Source organism: Artemia franciscana, chromosome 9, assembly GCF_032884065.1.
Source record: "Artemia franciscana chromosome 9, ASM3288406v1, whole genome shotgun sequence".
In the NCBI taxonomy this organism is placed as follows: domain Eukaryota; kingdom Metazoa; phylum Arthropoda; class Branchiopoda; order Anostraca; family Artemiidae; genus Artemia; species Artemia franciscana.
Genome location: NC_088871.1, coordinates 17277231 through 17297756, shown reverse-complemented (window position 1 = coordinate 17297756; position 20526 = coordinate 17277231). Strand labels below are relative to the sequence as shown.

General features: G+C 34.5%; 2 protein-coding genes across 2 annotated transcripts in view; both read right to left on the bottom strand.

Moving 5' to 3' along the window:
* Positions 1-20526, bottom strand: part of LOC136031074 (uncharacterized) — a 217251-nt gene that overhangs the window by 162827 nt on the left and 33898 nt on the right. The window lies entirely within an intron of this gene.
* The window catches only part of LOC136031532 (dmX-like protein 1), a 158981-nt gene that overhangs the window by 137255 nt on the left and 1200 nt on the right, over positions 1-20526 (bottom strand). The window contains 5 exon segments of the mRNA XM_065711202.1: positions 1958-2099; positions 5754-5921; positions 7192-7417; positions 13463-13654; positions 16020-16081. Coding sequence (XP_065567274.1) covers positions 1958-2099; positions 5754-5921; positions 7192-7417; positions 13463-13654; positions 16020-16081 — 790 coding nt within the window.

Sequence of the window (20526 nt, the reverse complement as noted above, 5' to 3'; positions counted from 1 at the left end):
GGTTAAACTTTGAAACAAGTATTCAATGTATTTCGAACTCCGTAATTCTTTTTATCAGCAAATCAATGGCTTACCCATGGGTGCACCATTCTCCAGGTTACTGGCAAATATGTATGTAGACCATACTAAAAATTGGGCGTTAAATTCGTATTTCTTGAAAAATATCTTTTGGGGATGATACATGGATGACGTAATTTCACATTGGAATTATAGAGAAAATGAACTTAGGTTTTTTTTAGATAACCTCAATACATGTGGTAGGAATTTACAGTTTACCTTAGAAATTGAAATTCCGAATAAAATCTCATTCCTATATGTGCTAATTATTCGTAGCTTAGATAAACTCGATTTTACTATTTACAGAAAACCAACACAAAACAATAGATACATTTTAAATTAAACTACCCCCCACAAGTCAAAAGAGCTGTCGTAATCTCTCTCGTCGATCGTGCCCTAAACATTTGTTCTGATTTCTACATCGCAGCAGAACTAGGCTTTATCAGGGACATACATTTTGGAAATGGGTATCCTCTTTTACTTATTAATAATACAATTAATCTAGACTGAAGACACTCCCGTAAAATCAAAGGTAATTTACCATGTGAGAATCCCGATATGCCCTCAAACATAATTTACCTACCATATATCCCAAAAATACCTACGAATCTTAAAAAAAGTATGCACACAAAATAATCTGTCTGTTGTATTTACCAATAATTTGAAAATCATAAATCTCCTAAATTCTGGTAAAGGTAAAACTCCAGTTACTCGCCAAAGAGGAGTCTCAGATACCATGTGATTGTGACAAATTCAATGTGGTTAGAATTCACCAGAATTTTGAGAAACGCCTACAACAGCATAAAGACGATATCACCAAAGCTCTAAATTCTAACATTGGTTCTGTTTCTTTTGATTCTACTTTAAGCAGCAATGTCCTAGCCACACAACACTTTTTGAAGAATCCGTCCTTATTAGCAATGACCTAAGCATAAAGTAAGTAGTTCGAGAAGCAATTGAAATCAGAATTAAGATTAATAATAACATTTCCTTAAATAGGGACTTGGGAGAATATTGACTAAATACTCTATACAGAAATTTAATAAAAAGCGATCTTACAAAGTATCATAAAAAACAATAGATATTAACACAGAACCTGCCACAAATAGACCTATAAAATCAGCAGCCAAAAAACCACAATTAGCACTAAAAACGTGCTTTTAATCATTCTATTTCATTTTAATGAATTGCCTCGTTTCATCACAATTTATTTATCAGTCCTGGTTGAAATTCGCTGAAATAAGGATGCTGGGACTGTTTTAAATTTTGTTTTCATTTTTGTTATATTTGTTGTATCTTGTTGTAAGTTTTTCTTCTTATATATTTATGTTTTGCTGAGGACGGCCCTTGGACATAGGGCCGAAATATTCATTCTAATTAGTTTCCCACTGTCTTGCAAAAAGAACTGCCAATTGTTCTTTTTGTTTTTGGTATAAGGATGGAGGAGGAGCATGCGCAGCTGTGTTGGCCTCAAAAAGCTTGGTGCTACAGCAAATTGTTGGTAGTAACAGTAGTATATATACGCACTGTGAAAAATGTCCTTCTTCAGCAAAGTATTGAGACCACTTGAGTTAGTTAAAAAGTGTACAGAGTAACTGAAAGTATTTGGCTTCTTTTATTTCAGGTAATAGAACTTCCCGAGAATTCAAATTTGTAATAAAACAATGGCGCCTTCAAGAGCCAGGATAATATGATGGAATTATTTAAAAAGTAAATATAAGATGGAAATGGAAAGAATGTTTATATCTAATAAGACTTCTATAGAACGAGCCGAAAATTACTTTTTCTGAAAAAAAATTTGTAGCACCATAAAATGGATTCTTCAAAGTGAACAAAAAAGATTATCAAGGTTCAAAAATGGCTCTGGATAATCTAGTGCATATGGTTCATATGTACTTACTTAGGCATATATTTTGAAGTAGCTCTCCAAGAAAGACTAGTAACTGGTGCTGGATGACCAAGAAGAATGTAACTAAATGAAAGACTACATTTTTGCGAATGAGCCTTGGCTGTATGATCCCCTTCTTCAACCACAAAGTTTACTAGAAAAAAAAAACAAGCAGTGAAAAAGAAATAGCAGTTAGGAACAACGAAGCTTTATTTTCACTTTCCTTTTCCTTATTGATCTCCTCCTAAATTCCAAACTTAGATTAGTCAGTTTGTTTCTCCTTATATGCTTACTTTAGTAAATCTATAAAGGCATAACTTCAAATTCTTATGTGCTTAACTGGTAATTTTAGCTTAAATAATATTCTTCACCAAAATTTTCTTTAACACACGTGCAAAAAAAAATAGTTAAAACACTTCGTCAATAGCCAAACACTGGATTGTCTGGTCTTCTGGCCTGGTCTTTAAATCAATAAGAAAATAACGTCATTTAGTTATTTTCTATTCGCAGCTATTAGGTGCTTATACAAAGCTGGTAATCGTGCATTTTTGTGTTGCGGAGCAACACTACTGCTTTCGTAGTTTTTTTTTTTTTTTTTTTTTTTTTTTTTTCACCGTGATCAGCGACCTGTAGCTCCGAAGTGGTAAGAGTTAAAAATTTGAGATTTTTCAGAGGGAAGGGAAACGTGAAACAGAATAAAAAAGTTCCAGAGAAGTTCCTAAAATTTCTTACAGTTTTCCATAAAAAAAAAATAAAAGCGTTTTTTTTTTTCTTAGAAACTCTGCGTTCGATGTTTGGCGTCAAGTTAAGACGACCCTAGCTTCGGAAATAAACTTGTTAGAAATACAGTTATGCTGAACTCATGTAGAACTTTCATTTGTCTCTTCGAGAACCGGAGCACAAAATTCCGTAGCTCTTACAGATTTCCCGGAAATAATTCCGGAAAAGTCCATCTCGTTCCGATTTTTTTTGGAATTTTCTCAAATTTTCGATTTTGATGTTTCTTATATTTTATCGAGTAGTGCTATGAAAAGTATGCAAGAAGAAGTGAAGTGTTCTATATACCAAGTTGCTTCGTTCTCTAAGAAATAATTTCCGAAGTTTCGACGTTCTAGAGGTAACTTCTGTTCTGGACCAGCTAGAATTTTTTTTCCAACGTGGTTCGACAGGTCTCGATCTCCTAACAACTGGAGCTTACAATAGTTTCTCCGAAATAAAATTCCTTCTGTGGGTTTTTCTATTTGGAAGTTTTGTCATGCCCTCGGGGCAATTTAAATTTTTTGTTGGATTTGGTTTGTTTTATATTTTCCTAGCTTAGACCATCAAAAGTTAAGCAGAAAACTATAAGACGTTATTTCCGTATCTCTTTCAGATTTCCCGGAAATAATTCCCGAAATGTGCGTCTCGAAACATAATACTTCGAATTGGCGTCAAGTTAAGACGGCCCTAGTTTCGGAAGTAAACGTTTTAGAGATAAAATAATTATGAACTCATATAGAACTTTTATTGATGTTTTCGAGAACTGAAGCATGAAATTCCGTAGCTCTTACAGATTTCCCGGAAATAATTCCAGAAAAGTGAATCTCGTTCCGTTTTTTTGAAATTTTCTTAAATTTTCGATTTTGATGTCTATTTTATTTTTATCGAGTAGTGCTATGAAAGTTATGCAAGAAGAAGTGAAGTGTTCTTTATACCAAGTTGCTTCGTTCTCTTAGAAATAATTTCCGAAGTTTCGACGTTCTAGAGGTAACTTCGGTTCTGGGCCAGCTAGAATTTTTTTTCCAACGCGGTTCGACAGATCTCGATCCCATAGGACTGGAACTTGCAATAGTTTTCCGGATATAAAATTCCTTCTGTAGGTTTTCTATTTAGAAGTGTTGTCATGTCCTTGGAGCAATTTTCAATTTTTGCCAATTTTTGTTTGTTTTATATTTTCCTAGCTTAGTCCATCAGAAGCTAAGCAGAAAACTTTATTTTGTTTTTTCCGTATCTCTTTCAGATTTCCCGGAAATAATTCCCGAAATGTGTGTCTCGAAACATAAAACTTCGAATTGGCGTCAAGTTAAGATGGCCCTAGCTTCGGAAGTAAACGTTTTAGAAATAAATTAATGCTGAATCCATGAAGAACTTTTACAGATCTGTTCGAGAACTTGAGCATAAAACTCCGTAGCTCTTCCCGGAAATAATTCCGGAAAAGTTCTTCTCGTTCGAATTTTTTGTCTAATTTTCTGAAATTTTCGATTTTTACTGTTTCTTTTATTTTTAGAAACAATTCTCGTTTATTTCTGGACCAGCTAAACATTTTACCAAACTCAGTTTAGTAGGAGCTCGAAATAAAACCATATCAAAGATGCTTCAAGATAACAATCGAAGCCGCATTAGAAAAATGTCCTCTGAAGGACATAATGGAGACTGTTGCTCCACAGTTGCACGTGTTGCTCCGCAACTGTGCCCTAAGGAACAGGGCACAGTTGCTGCAACACTTCCCGTTGCACAGGCAACGGAGGTCTAGTTTCCTCTATATTCATACCATTTTCGTGTTTTAACCACACCATTTCTGTCTGTTTTGCTCTGGTCAAAATCCGTTTTACTAAAAATTATCGAAACACTTTGACATTTTAGCAACAAAATAATGACTACTGAAACAGCATATCCTTTTTTTAAGATGATATCTATTCTGCAATATTTGTTTGAACACACCTTAGAAAATCTGAAAAAATGAGGCCTGAAAATTAAATTTCTTATAAGGTTCAGCCACTTCTAGAATTTCAGCCCCCGTTCGCCTTCGACTTCACACATTCTGAAATATTCCCCCTTTACATTCGTATACTGCAACGAACCACTTCAATTTACATGCCCTTACTCAAGCCCATCTTCAACGTCTTTAACTCAGTCGTTTTTTTCTCTTTAAATATTTTCGAAGAAAATAAAGGCATAGGAGCCAAGGGCGTATATAGGATTTTATTCAGGGGGAGAGAGGGGTTACAAAACACATAAAAATGTGTTTATGTGCATTTTTTTTTTACTTTTTTTACGAGTTGGCCACAAATTTTGGGGTTGGTTGTTCGAACCTGGTAGCCCCCTCTCCTCCCCTGGACTTGGCCTTCAAGGGAGTCATCATAATTCACGCACTTTAGAATATGAATTGCTGGTTAAATATACGGGAAGGTGACCACCAAAGTTAAATTAACTCAAACCATTTATAGCTTATGTCATATTTTACGCGAGACTTGGTTTCATAGAATGACATATCTTCTCCTCCTAGTTTTCTTGGTTTTACATACTACTCACAATATTGTTTCTATTTGTTCTGTTCGTAATTTGCGTTATATTCATAATTAGTAGTGTTATTGATTCCTCGTCATTTTCAACATTCAATAAGATGCCACTCTCAAATTTTTATGGACTTCGTATATTAAACGTCACCTAAAAAATTGTTCAAACCAGAAAGAAAAGTAACCAAAACCTCTGAAAACGACTATTTAGGAAATCAAAGTTACAGAAATATGTTAACTTAAATCACTGGGATACAGTAGCAGATATTTATAACGTCAATCCCCTGGGGGGGGGGGATCTAAACCTCCCTTAAAATCAATTTAAATCTACAAATTTACTACACAAGTAAGGTATTATTCTTATTAAAATTATTACAAATTATTCTCAGGGATCACAGTGTCCCAAAATTTAATAACTTTCATATACTTTCGACAAGAATATGTATCGTTCACTACGAGCACTAATTTGAGAATTTTCCGCAGCTTTGTGTACCCAAAAACAAAAGTAAATAATACGATAATAATATACTCACAGCAAATATCCTCAAACCAAACTCGGACTAGATGATCATCACTTTCACAGCTTGCAAAGTAAGAGCCATCAGCAGAAAAAGCCAGATGAGACACAGTCTCGTCAAACACGGGTGACCTCCATGCACACACCCACCTTGGAAGTATTTCGGTGCCTTCATTATTATTACCTATCAATTAATTTCTGTATAAAATACATTTCTTTATATTTAAACACTATCAGACTCAGCACTAAAAAAGGAGAATTAAATGCCGCTAAAGAATTTCTAGAGCCAAATTACTTCACCAAAGTGCTTATTAAAATGTTGTGTACTAAAAAAATGAGGGGGGGGGGGAAGACAATATATTTTCTGATGCTTAGAGTTTTACTGAAGGTATTTTGGGTCTGTAAACAGGGTGAAATTATAAGCAGTAAATGTCGTCTTCCGACATGTAGTTGGAGTTTAAAACAAAGAAAGCTTAACTAAAACTTCACAGATGTGCTTGCTGTTTTTCTAAAATTAATCATCTCCCTTGTGAAGCCTCAAATAAGGATTAACGTGATTTATACTAATTGAAGCTAACTTAATTTTATGATTTCTTCAAAACTTCATTTTTAAATGCAAAAGTAGAAATCACACCTCATGACAAAATATATCTGCCTGAGTAGTTTTCTTTCACTGTTAGCAAAACTAAACGTCATTTTCTTTCTTTCATTTCTTTTCTATTTTTCAGGCACTATGTTATTGTAGCTCAACCTATACTAGCTTCATGACGCATACAAGATCGTGGAAATGACTACATTCTTTTGCGCATTCAGAGGGATGGCGTAAAAAAGATTAGCAATACAATTAAGAAATCACATGGAGGGACTCTGACTACATGCAGCTGGTTTCACAGTATAGCAGCTTATCCAAATGACCGACAGTTATTAGGGTACAAAAGTAAAAAAAAATGCCATACCTGAAGGCGATAGGCTACTAAAAATAAAACAAAATCTAACAAGTTGAAAATAGGTTTGACAATCAGAGTTTTCAAACTCTTAATCATTTTCTTTGGTCCCTTCCCCAAAATAAAAAGGATTGTGTCGTCTTTAAGAATCAGGAGCGTACCCAGGGGAAATTCCGGTCCACTCCCTTTATGCTCCCTAACATTTGAATATTTTCCAATAGCTTGACATTTATTCCTATGTGCTCTACTTTTTGTGAGGTAATCCCCCTCCCCAGCCCCCAAAATAGATTCCAATGAATGTGCTTGTCCAGAACAGAATAGACTTCATGGAACACAAATCAGGGAAATTTTTGTTGAATCAGGTTTTTGAACCTGCATACAGGGAGAGGATATGCACCAGGATATTTTAAACGAGGACTCCCCCCTCCGTTTCCAAGAAAATTTAGATATTTTGGGATAAATTTTCTGCGTTTTTGCAAAAGACCTAAAATATCTGGATGACATAGTTACCTGAGTCGTCAGATCCCTCACTTTCATCTCCGACATCAAACGATACTTTCTTTGATTTGTTCCTACTTTCACCCAAGGACGAATCCCGATATGATAAGTTGCCCTTCCATAACTGAATCTGTTCACCGCCTATCAGCAGCCGTGTTCCATCCCGATTAAATTCAAGAGAATGAACAGGAAAATCAACACCAAATGTAAATTTCTCAACCCACCAGTAGTCTAATTTCTGGAATAAAAATGATTTATGTAAAAAAAAAAGAAAATAATAATAAACTTTGAAAAGCCCCAATGATAGCACAAAGGTAAAAAATAAAATACATTGCACAGAAAAGATAAATTGCATGCATAAAAAGTTTGACGTTACAAGGTGATGCGGCAGGTGACAGTCAATAGGAGTTTAAATATAAAAAAAAAGACTAAGGAAGGCTCTCACTTAAATTAATAGTAATTTGAAAATTTTTCCAGAATATTTTCCAGTTGTAAAGGATATTTTCCATATTTAAAGGATATTTTAAAGATATAAAAGAAGTTTCCATATGTAAATTTCCAGATGTAAAAGATATTTTCCAGATGTAAATGATGTTTTCCAGATGTAAAGGATACTTTCCAGATGTAAAGGGTGTTTCCAGATATAAAAGATATTTTTCGGGTGTAAATTACCACACATAAAGGAAATTTACCAGATATAAAGGATATATTCCAGATTTAAAGGATATATTCCAGATTTAAAGGATATTTTCCGGATGAAAAGGATATTTTACCAGATGAAAAGGATATTTTCCAGATGTAGTTTATATTTTCCAGATGTAAAGGATATTTTCCAGATGTAAATCCCATACTTCAAAAAAGGGTGCTTTATACTCAAATTTCAATGTACAGACAATCCTGAACAGTCAAAATTCTCTTGGGGGAGGGGTTTCAGATTGGTGTAGACACAACTACTAGTTTTCCAGTACTAGAAAACTAGTTCTGAACTAGTTTTCAATGATACAACATATAAACTAATCGGATTATCTTTTCACACTGTTCATGATCTGAGCTAGCTGCAGCCTTGAATTAAATGTACTGTTACGAAGTAACTTGCAATTACTGAAATAAGTTTTTGCAAATTGGAAGTAATATTTTTGGAGGATTATTTCTTTGTGGAATTTGCAAATTGTAGACCCTCTTTGAAAAGTGCACTGCTCAGTGATACGCAGGAAAGTCTTTTAGGCCGACTTTACACAGGTGGGGTCGGAATCCACTTGGATGCAATAGGGAGGCTCGGCCCTCACTTTAAGATAAGTCTTTTTGCTCTGTTTATTGACTTCTAAAAATAAGATACTGTGAATGATGCAGCGTTTCAAGCAGTTTGATGTTGCGCTAGCTAAATTCAAGAACTACCCCCTATGGCCTGTGAGAATTATGCAAATAGGAATGGATTCGCACGGAAAGCCCACTTATCTGGGCTTTTGTTACAGTAGTCACGACAAATTTAGGTTAATAGATGCGAATCTTCAAAAATACAACCCCAAAACGATATATTCGTCCAAGCCTGCCGTAAAAAAAGCAATTTTTGAACTTGATAATACCCCTGAGATTTATGAAACTCTTTCTAAGACTTTTTTAGCCCTGAAAGCAAGTGATAAATTAGGGTCTAACTCAGTTTCTTCAAGTATCGCCCCAATTTACAACAAATTAGTTGCAACTGAAGCCCAGCTGGTGAAGACAAATAGTGATCTGCTGGAAAATATTACAAAGAAAGTGACTGAAAAGTTCAATGACCCAAGGTCACTGAAAGAGACTACTGAACTGATAGTCAGCCAGGTTTATGATTCAGTCACCCTCGAGTTTAATCCGAAGTTTGCTAAAATTGAGCAGGCTCTAAGTAGTCTGAGAACTCAAATTGAAAATATGGAGGAGAGGAGTAGTAGAATTGAAAAAAAGCTTGATGATTATGATCAAGCGTCCTTGCTTGGTAGTCTTATATTTCATGGGGTAAAGGAGTTACCTGGCGTAGACACTCGCACTACAATATTTCAAATTATAAATAGCAAAATGTCTGTGACAGACCTCTCATCTTCTGATTTGATTAATGTATACCGTCTCCGATTGAATAATCTAACTACACAGCATGAAGAAAGTTCTATTAGAGTTGCTCCGATCGTCGTTAAATTTTCTTGCAAAGATGTAGCCCGTAGAGTGTTTAAAGCAAAAGCTGAACTTGCTTCAACTGGTGTTTTTGTATCGGACTTTCGCCGGGACATTTTGAACGCAGCGAAAGACAAGTATGGTCAGAGAAATGTTTGGTCGGATCAGGGCCAGATTTTGGCAAAGCCTAGTGCAGGGTCAACAGTCATGAAACTCCGTTCTATTACCACCTGTATTTAGTCTCATATGTTATGATCAGTGTTTTTTACACTTGTTTATTTTGCTTTAAGGCTTTTGCTTGTATTTTCTTCTTTTCTTTTTTTCTGCTTTTATGTGTATTTTTTCTTTCTTGCTTTTTTTTTGTTTTGTTTTTTCATTTAGAGATTTTTGTTTTGGTACGAGATTTCATTTACTCTCGCTGCGTCTATACTGGATGATTTAATGAGCCGACCTTTTCTCCTTGAACAGGTTTTGTCGGCACAAATAGCAAATGATATTGAGCTTTGTATGAACCAAGTTAAATTTAAACAGTTGAGAAACAGTGCTTATGTTCAATGTTCGCAGTTAAACCCCGCAGAAGCCGATTTACTGAGTTTATGTACCTGGAATTGCCACCTAACCACGTGTTATAATAATGTGTTGCAATTTCTCTCTGATTCTCAAGGTAAAGTTAGTTTTATTGGTATACGTGAAAGTTTTTTGAGTCAGGAACACTCTTTCTCATTGTATTCTTTTCCAAATTATAATTTGGAGATTAAAAACCGGACGTCACTTTATAGAGGGGGAATTGCGTGTTTGATTTCTAAGTCGTTGACATACCATGAAAGAAATGATATTGATGTTTGGATAGAGGGCAAATTCGAAAGTTTTAGTCTGGAATTAGATATGGGAAGTAGTAAATTTTTGATTAGTGTTGTGTACAAACCACCAAGTGATTGGTGAAATCCACTAAAGAATTTGGAAAGTTATTAATGACCTATTGGGAAAAAAGAATGAAGCTCCTCCTAATTTGCTACTAATTCAAGGTGAACTTGTTAATGATGAAATAAGTATCACGACTAAATTTGCTGAGTTTTTTTCAAGTGTTGGGCAAAATGTACAGGCGCAAGGGTTGGTGAACTTAAATAATGATTTAATGAAAGATGAATTAGTGGATGATAGAGGAACCGGAAATGAAATTGAATTTCAGCCTTGTACTGGAGATGAAATTCTGAAGGTTGTGAAAACAATCAAATCAAATTCAGCAGGGATATATGGCATTAATCCGAAAACTTTTAAGTCAGTGATGTGTTATTCTATGCCATGCCTAGTCCATATAATCAATTTTTCCCTCCGAACCGGTATATTCCCTGATGCGCTTAAAAGAGCAAAAGTAACCCCCCTTCACAAAGGTGGCCCTAAGCTAGAAATTGAAAATTATAGACCCATGTCAATCCTACCCTTGTTTTCGAAAATATTTGAAAAAATTTTGCACAAAAGGCTTTATGATCACCTTATGAAAACGGGGATGTTAAGTGAAAACCAGTTTGGCTTTAGGAAAGGTCACTCGACGTCGGACGCCGTGCATTCCCTTTGTGATATTGTAAATAAATGCTTTGAACGTGGTGAAATCCCTTTGACTGTTTTTATCGATTTTAGAAAAGCATTCGATATAGTGGATTTTAATATACTACTCAAACGTCTACAATCCCTTGGAGTTCGTGGTAACTATTTAAAGTGGTTTAATAGTTTTTTAAGTGGTAGATCTATTCAAGTTGTTTTAAATGATGTGTTTTCTTCTCCTTTTCAAGTGACTTGAGGTGTGGTGTGTTTCTCAGGGGTCTGTTTTAGGACCACTTCTGTAACTTGTGTATGTTGATTCAATGCGTTTCTACTTACCTGAGTTTTGTATTAGGACTTTTGCGGATGATACAGCTTTAACTGTGTCTAGTCAATCCGTCGATGATTTGTTGTTGAAAGTAAATAGGGTATTAAAGGCATTCTTTGTATTTACAAGTTTGAGCCTTTTGTCAGTGAACGTTAATAAAACTAATTTTATGATTTATAGGAGAGTTGGTAGGCCTCCATGTGTTGATAAAAATGTTTTTTAACGGTAGGCCTTTGTCACAGGTGCATGAAGTGCGTTATTTGGATTCCAGCTTGATTGTAATCTATCTTGGAAGAACGATAGTGATCTTGTTGTAGCTAAAGTTGCTAGAGATTTGGGAATTTTGCGTCGATTAAAGGATGTTTTACCATTATCAGTTCTTTTATTATTATATCACACCATTGTTGCGCCTGATATTTCTTATGGATGTGTCCTTTGGTCTAGTAATTTCTATGTAAATTTTAAAAGAGTGTAGATCCTACAAAATAAAACAGCACGTCTTCTTGGTAATTATGTAGAAAATGTGAATGATACCACGTCATGTTTTAAGAAATTACGAGCGCTTAACATTGGTCAGATTCGAGACTATCAAGCTGCTGTTTTTGCTTATCGATATTTCAATGATGTATGTCCCCCAGTTTTTACCAGTTTCTTTCGAGTAAATCGTTCGCTCCATGGATATGAGACTAGAGAGGCAGATAATTTGATTGTTGAGTACCGAGACACCACACGTGCAGCTTTCGGAATTAGGTATTTAGCTCCGGCCATTTGGAATGATATCCCAGCTTGCATTAGGGAGGCGGAACATATTGGGTCGTTTAAAGTAAAATTTAAAAAACATTTATTGGGAGTGGGGAGATAATTCTTTTTTTTATATTATTATTGTTAGCCTTTATTTATATATATATTCTGGTGTTAAGGGGTTATTTGATTGAGTGTTTTTGTCCTTTATTTTTTTTTATTATTATTATTATTAAATTAGGTTGAGAATCAGAGGATTGCAGCCGTCCAACATCAGGCTGTTTGAGCCTTCCCCCGGGCGGTTGTGTGTATTTATAGTTTTTGTAATTTAGTAGTTACTAAAGAGAGAGTTCATTCTAATTTCTATATTGCTGAACCTCACAATTCACAATGCATTTCCTGCATTGTTTTTTATGGCTTATTGTTAAAAATTCTATTTATGGTTAGTAATCTCTCTAAATTGATTGGAGAAATATGGGAAGCAATTGGATGTTCCATTTTTTATTTAACTTAATAAACAAGTAATTTTTCCTCTAGTCTATTGTCCCTCTAAAAACTAAGAAAAATCCAACAGGAAGAATCATTTTAGTTTTGTTCACCATTTCATTCAGAATCCCTAGAGTAAATTGTTTTTTTGCGCAAAAGGATCAAACAAATATTGAAGCAGGAAAAAACTTTAAAACCTCGAAAGTTTTTTATTGCAAAAGCACTATTTTGCAGATGATGCATTATGAAGCGGTAGGACTGAGCAAATTAACAAATTAAAACAATGGATACAATCATTTTTGTAGAAAACATATCCACGCAGATTAAGTGCATAAAAAAAGAAAAGAAATCCAGTGACTCACAAAATACTCAATGAATCAGTCAAACTTGAAAAAAAAATTCCATTCTTCATTCGAATTCCTTTTCAAGAGTACGGAAAGACAGTGCGGTCTTAAAAACTGATCAAGTTAAATGTACAAGCTTTACTCATATATACCCAAGTATCCAAAGGGAAAACTGCATAAACAGACTTGTGCTTTAAAGAGGATGGATTACTAGGGTTATAGCAAAAAATTCAAATGCTTATATTTCACGGTAAGAAAAAAGAGGCAAAAATAACACAATAATTAGAACAGGGAATAAGATGAATTGAAAAAGTAGGTAAACAAGAATTCAATTAAAAGAGGAACAGAAACTTAAAATAACATCTGTTAGCCTGCAATTCTCCTTGTTTTCTAATTGCATGTGTACAAAAAGAAACAATGCAATTAAAGGGCAAAATTTCTACAAGTGCCATATAGTGATACCAATAGTAAATTTTGCAAGAATGCTAAATAATAATAAGAATGAGAAAGTGACTTTTTTCTACTTATGGTTGATCTATCACCCTTGCCACTCCCCCAACGCCACATCTTCTATGTAGCGAGGTGCGTAACACCACCACGCATCTTGATTAAGAAAAACATCCCTGATCGAAATCTGAATTTTAGATCATAAACACCTCTGCTACAAATATATAAGAAGATACCAATAACGAGTAGGTCTTACATGTGGCGTGTTTTGTAAAGGTAAAGGCGAAGGCTCAAAAATTACAATTTTTCTTCCATATGCAGCAGCAATGATTCCAGTGTCATTAGAACAATCAATACATCCAACAGCTGCATCATCTGATGCCGGAATGATCTGTACTCGCTCAAAACTAACAGCTAATATTACTATATTTGAACCAGACCCATACGCCTGAAAATAAAAGAACATTATAATCTTTACTTTCAAAAATTATAAAAGAAATCAAAAATTTACTGGCATTCTCAAAATATTGGGAAATTAATAAAACATTTTTATTCATGTTACCTTTCCTTGAGTCGTCATCTGACAATACGCAGCATAGTTTGGTAATTATCTATTTTTAAAATAAGAATGTTGTCTTCTTTCAAAACAACAATGAGAAACTTTTGTTTAGAATAATCTTTAGAGAGAAGCCATTTCACAAGGCGACATTACACTGAACAAAGCTCTCTTTTAGGTACTCACTTGAATTCCCTGATGTAAGATTTACTAAACGAGTAGCACTGTGGTGAGCTTACCTCATCAGCTTAACTCTGCAAGCCATTAGCCTAGACAGCTCTCCTAGTGGAGGACAATACATATGTTTCTAAAGCACTGCCCTAGACACTATATTAAAGTGCCTTTGTAATGGCAACACTGTATTGGTAAAATATTTACCTGATGTTTTCATGCTGATTACTTGATTTTGGATTCATTTGATAATTGCAATATGGGTTTTTAGGGCAAGGGCAATATGGGGGAAAATTTCTGTGCAGAAAATTTCTGCAGGAGAAACTTCCATTGGAAGGATCCAGAAAAAATTTTCCACATAAGAGGGATTTCCGGTATAACCTGAAAAACGATCAGAAATTAAATAAAAAGACAAATGTTTTTTTGTTTTTTTTAGAATAAAGTATGCTAAGGAGAATCTTTTAGGTGGAATTGTGAGCAAAAACTTTCCTGGGGGGAATTTACAGCAACGATGAAATTGTCCAGAAGTAATTTCCCCGGGAGGAGAGCATCTTATGCGGGAGAACTTTCAAGGAGGATTTTTTTTTTGGGGGGGGGGGATTTCTATTGAGGAGTAGGCGGGTTTCCCAGCATTACTTGAAAAACAATTAAAAATTAAATTTAAAAAAAAACCAGTTTTCGCCTTAAAGTATGGAGCAACATTCAAATTTAAAACGAACAGAAATTATTCCGTATGTGATGGGGCTGCCTCCTCCTGAATACCCGTGCTTTCCACTAAAGTTATACATTTTGTCCCAGTTCTTAAAGAACAACTCTTGAAACAAAAGGACCATTTAATTAGAATAAGGAACTTTTCCAAAAGTGCTTAGAAAATTTACCTTGAAGAGAATTGTATTGAGGAGGAGGCTCTTCTCCTCATATAAGGAATAGTTTCTGTTTTTTCTTTTAGTTTTAATGCTGCTCCTTATTTCCAGTTGAAAAACTTTTCTTTTTTTTAATAACTCAAAAGGGTGTACCTTTAATTTCTCAGGAATGGTTAATGCTGCTAAGTTGAAGCTCATGGAGATTGTGGGGGGACTAAATAGTGTTTTGTTTATTGACTACCTTCAAACACGTTTGAACTGACAATTTAATTTTTCAGAATGAATTTAATTCAAAGCATCATAACAAAATTCAATCTTTGATCACCTTACTTTTTGTAACAGATGCACATCTACATAGCTGTATTTTCTCTGAAACTGGGAGGTTACAAAAATAGCTTTTTGATAATTCTAAACAAACTGGCTTATCTCAGAATGGTTACTTTATATCATTTCGACCCTACAAGGGTGTTGTTTTGCAAGAGATTTCTATTCAGATACTATGAATAGAAATCCTTCTATTCAATCCTTCAAACTATGAAAATCCTTCCTGACAAAAAAATATGTTATTTGTATTTTTGCAGACAAAAGGTTCCCATCAAGGTAGCACCTTTTTTGGGGAATTTTCACTTTTTCCTAAAATGTACAGATTTTTTTATGCTATCAACTTTTAGTAGATACATAGACAATTCATAAATTTATTGTAAGTACAAATAGCAGATTCTATATTGAAGTGACTTGTGGTATCACTGTTTCCTTGCCTTTGTACCTTTTCTCCTTTTTTTCCTCTCTCCTTCTTCATTGAACTCCACTCCAGACCCTTCATAAACACGACCCAACAAAACAAAAGCCTATAAGCACATGAGCAAGACAAGAAGTATGTATGTATAAAGGGGACACTGCTACATAAAAAGCATATGTTACAAGTTCATCTAGTCAAGGGTAAAATGGGTATTCTCTATGGCAGATAGCTCCATCCATTATTTATTCAGAATAATTTTCATTTATTCCAAGCCTTACTCCTAGCTTTTAGTTGTATAAACTTTACCTTTTTTAAAATTAAGAAATAAAGCAAAGTGAAAACAGCACAAACTTGCCTATAATATATTGAAATTATAGAAAGCAGGGGGTTGGAAACTGAAAACTGATTTTATTAGCTATAATTGTAAAACTACTGAAGTAATCATTAATAGATAGCCTTAGGTAATTACAATATTGTTACTTACTGAAAATGGTATTCCTTCTACACTTCCAACAGCATAACATTTGTTTGAAGTATTGCAGGCACCTATAAAAAAAAAATATATAGAATAATATATTGATGATAATGTGAATGCCTCACTACAAGGCTAATAAAAACCTGCACATAGGAGGGAGGGGTAGAATCCTACATCAATTTCATGCAATTTTAGAATGTTCTAAGGGTAGCATCCTGAAATTTTTCAGGAAAACTGATTAAACAGCTGAAAATAGGGATATTGAGCTCAAAATTAATTTTTTTAAGCATTAGTCCCTCTAGAAGATGGAGATTAGCTACTTTTTTTTAAACTTCCTTCATTAGATTATTTGCAGTAAGGAGAATTAATTTTATGAGTTATTAATTATTAGATGAGCCATATTAACACACCAAATGTCTAACTCATTTCAGGTTTATGCCTTCTTTGTGGCAAGCTAATTGGGATAATGGTAGAAAGGCTAATCTAAATATGAATATAGCAATGGGAGCCCAGCAGCTTTGCCGACAGGCCTTGGCACTCAGCACAAAGCAGGCTTCTATATTCTCACTGTTGCTTGTCTTCTAAACGCAGACAATTTGAGCCTTTTCTTGATGCCACAATCTCCAAATAGACCTTAAGTTAGAAGTAGTGCCTTTGTAAAATCACTTTTTTTTTAAAAAACACTTTATCTTTTGCCTCTACCTGTCATTTACCTACCTTTTGTCATTATGAAAGACATATCACCATACCTTTTTTTCTTCTAATTGTTCAGGTGTTAGGACAGAAACTTCTTTTTCTTCCAACAATTTATCTAGTCCCGGTTTTGATTTTCAAAGGTATGGTAGGCATTGATGACCTTATCCATGTCAAAATCCAAAACCTAATAATCATTTTCAATTCATTTAGTTTGTTTTACCCTTAGTTTGCTTGTCTTTCATCATTACAAAATTCATATTGCCAAACCTTTGTTTTTTAACAAAGGTATGGTAGGTATTGATGACCTTATCCATGTCAAAGTCCCAAACCCAATCATCATTGCTATCATTTTCAATTTTGGTATGTTTTGATTCTTGCTGTCCAGGTTGATTTTCATTGACTTGCTCACATGTTTGGTGTTGCATGTCTTCTAACCATGTGTGTCTGCACTTCATTTTCATTTTTGACATGCTGCCACTGTTCTTCTAACCACATGTGTATTTGCTCATTCCAGGCAATCTAATGGTCCTAAGTCAATTTTAGATCCTTGGTCAACCTTCCTGAGACTCTAGGCAGGTGTGACTTGCTAAAAGATAACAAACCATGTATTGGTCTAATAAGAGAAATACCCACATACTCCTGCCATTTACCCACATCAAAAGGAGGCTAGTTCATTTATTAATAGATATGTCTATTATCTATCCATGTGTCATAGCTAGGGCAGTAAAACCAAGGTAGACAGTCATAGAGCTAAGATAGTGACAGAGCCTATAGTTTTCTAAGTGTTTGGTTAATTTGGCATGGGTAAATGGCAGGAGTATCTGGGTGTTTCTCTTATTGGACCAATACATGGTTTGTTATCTTTAGGCAAGTCACACCTGCCTAGAGTCTAGGTAGGTTGACCAAGAATTTAAAATTGGCATAGGACCATTAGATTGCCTGGAATGAGAGGTAAACAAGGGATGCTTACCTATGGTCCTAGGCATTGAGGTCTTTATTTTCATTTTTGACGTGCCACCAGTTTTCTTCTAACCATGTGCATCTTTGCTCTTCATTTTCATTTTTGACTTGCTCATTTGCTTGGTGCCACATGTCTTCTAACCACGTGTTTCTTTGTTCTTCATTTCATTATTGACATGCTCTAACTGTTGTTTTTGCATATCTTCTAACCACCCATATCTTTGCTCTTAAATAGTTTTTATATTAAATGTTTTTGGATCTTGATTACTTCAGACAACTTAGCAATGACCTTTACTTTAGCTACCCATATTAGTGTTGTTGCAATTGATGGTCCAGGTTGTTGATTTTCAAATCTTATCAAGTTTGATACTTCAGGTGTTGGTTTGGAAGAATCAGTATTTATAGTAACTGTAAATGCAAATTTTTATTTTTAGGGCTTCCAACAGACATTATGTTATATAAATAATTCATTTATTTATTTATTAATACCAAATATGGTAAGCTTTCAAGCTTGTCGCAATAAATATAATAAATAGAAGTTATGACAACATAATACACAACATAATACATAATACAACTGACAACATAGTACACACACATAAATCAATGAAAATAACGACTACAACAAACACTGACAAATAATACTATAAATTATTTAAAAATGATTTACTTTGAAAATTTGTTTCTGCTAGTCTTGTTTTGAATTTATTTATGTCATCTGTTAGAAATGTTTTAGGTGGAAGGTCATTCCATGGCTTCCACACCCTGCTGTAAAATGAATGTTGGCCTATTTTCCTTTTTGAAAGTGAGGGGTACAATTTATGTGGGTGATAACAGGTCCTGTTAGTGTCATTAAATGTGAAGAACTGTGATGTACTTATATTATCAATGCCTTTGATTATACGGAATGCGTTAATAATGTCTGCCCTATCCCTTCAGAATTGAAGACTTGACAATCCTAGCCTGTGCAGTCTATTTTCATACAGCAAATGTTTCAAATAAGGTACAAGCTTAGTTGCTCTTTGCTGTATTTTTTCAACCCTTGCTCTGTCATTTTTATTCAATGGATACCATACTGACGAATTGTATTCAAGTATAGGTTGAACTGTTGATTTATAAATGGCAATGAATGAATGGAGATTAAACTTACGGAAATTCCATCTAAGACATAATAGCTGATAGTTTGCCTTACAAGTTACTTCAGAGGCATGCTTGTCAAACCTAAGACTAGAATCAAAATGAACACCAAGGTCACGGACATTTTCAACAGGTAAGATTGAATGTCCAGCAAGATGGTATTGGTAACTTTGTTCTACTTTGCCAAAGTAATGGACAACCCTACACTTATTTTTGTTGACAAACATGGAGTTAGCATTACACCAATTGTGCACTGCATCCAAGTCTTTTTGAAGCAACAAAGCTTCATCTGAATTTGTCAAGGAGCAGTAGAGCTTTACATCATCTGCAAACATTTTAATTGTGGAATGGTGGACAACAAGAGGCAAGTCATTGATGAAAAGGCAGAAAAGTACTGGACCAAGGCAACTACCTTGTGGAATGCCACTTAAGACTATCTCAGCAGAGGACAAAGCATCACCTACAATCACTTTCTGCATTCTGCCTGTTAGATAATCACCAATCCAATTCAACGTTCTGGCACCAAGGTGATATACCTCACACTTTTGAAGTAAAAGCGGAATGGAAATTTTATCAAACGCCTTAGAAAAATCTATATAGATGCAATCAAACCTGAGACCTTCATCTGCCATCCTATGGAAGTCAGTAATTACTTCCAAAAGCTGTGTATTACATGAACGTTTTTTATGCAATCCATGTTGAGATGGATGCCAAAGAAGATTTGATTCGAAATAATTTTGTATTCTCTTGACAATTAGTTTTTCCATAACTCTGGAAAAAATTGAAGTGTTTGATATAGGTCTATAGTTTTTAAATTGCGTTTTTGTGCCACTTTTATACAGGGGTTTAATTATTGCTTTTTTCCATGCCAAAGGGCAAGTACCAGATGCCAGACACAGATTATACAAATCTGTTGGAAACTCAACAATCTTATTTATGCTATCCATGTATAAGAAAATGCTTATATGATGCATTAACATGGTACAAGACATCTTTTGAAAAAAAACAAAATTATGGCTCTTAACAAATTTTCTCAGACTTTGACCAATGTACCAATTTTCCTTAAAAAATATGGACCTCTTTTCAAGAACTTTTATTTATGGCCTTACTTGGCCCTATTTAGGGGATTAGGGACAGAATTGTCATGGTAGTAACCATTTCAAGAAGTTCAAAAAAGCAAGAGTAAAACTAAGAAATCTAACCAGGAAACTTTGCTAGAATCATGAACCCACACTAGCTAACAAATGCAAGGATAACTCAAAGAAATTTTAGCAACATGTTTCCAGTAAAAGACCTGGTTTGCAATCAACATCTAAACTAACTACTGCTTTAGAAGCTGAACTAACAGATATCAGAGAAATTGCAGATGAACTGAACTGCCAGTTTTTGTCTGTTTTTAGTAGTATGTCAGATACAGACCTACCCACTATTGAATCTACACAAATCCCCTATCCAATGCAGCCTATCAAGATATATAGTCTAAATATCCTCAAACAAATTAAACTGCTAGATGTCAACAAATCAGTTGGGCCAGAGAGATTATACCCCCATCTTTTGAATGAAGTTTCTGAAAACATTTCCATGCCACTCATGCCAATTATCCCAAGTTTCCCTCTGTACCAAGGAAATGCCAACAGATTGGAAAACAGCATTTGTTACCCTTTGTTGAAGAAGGGAAATAAAGCCAGAGTAGAAAATTACTGTCCCATAAGTGTTACTTTTG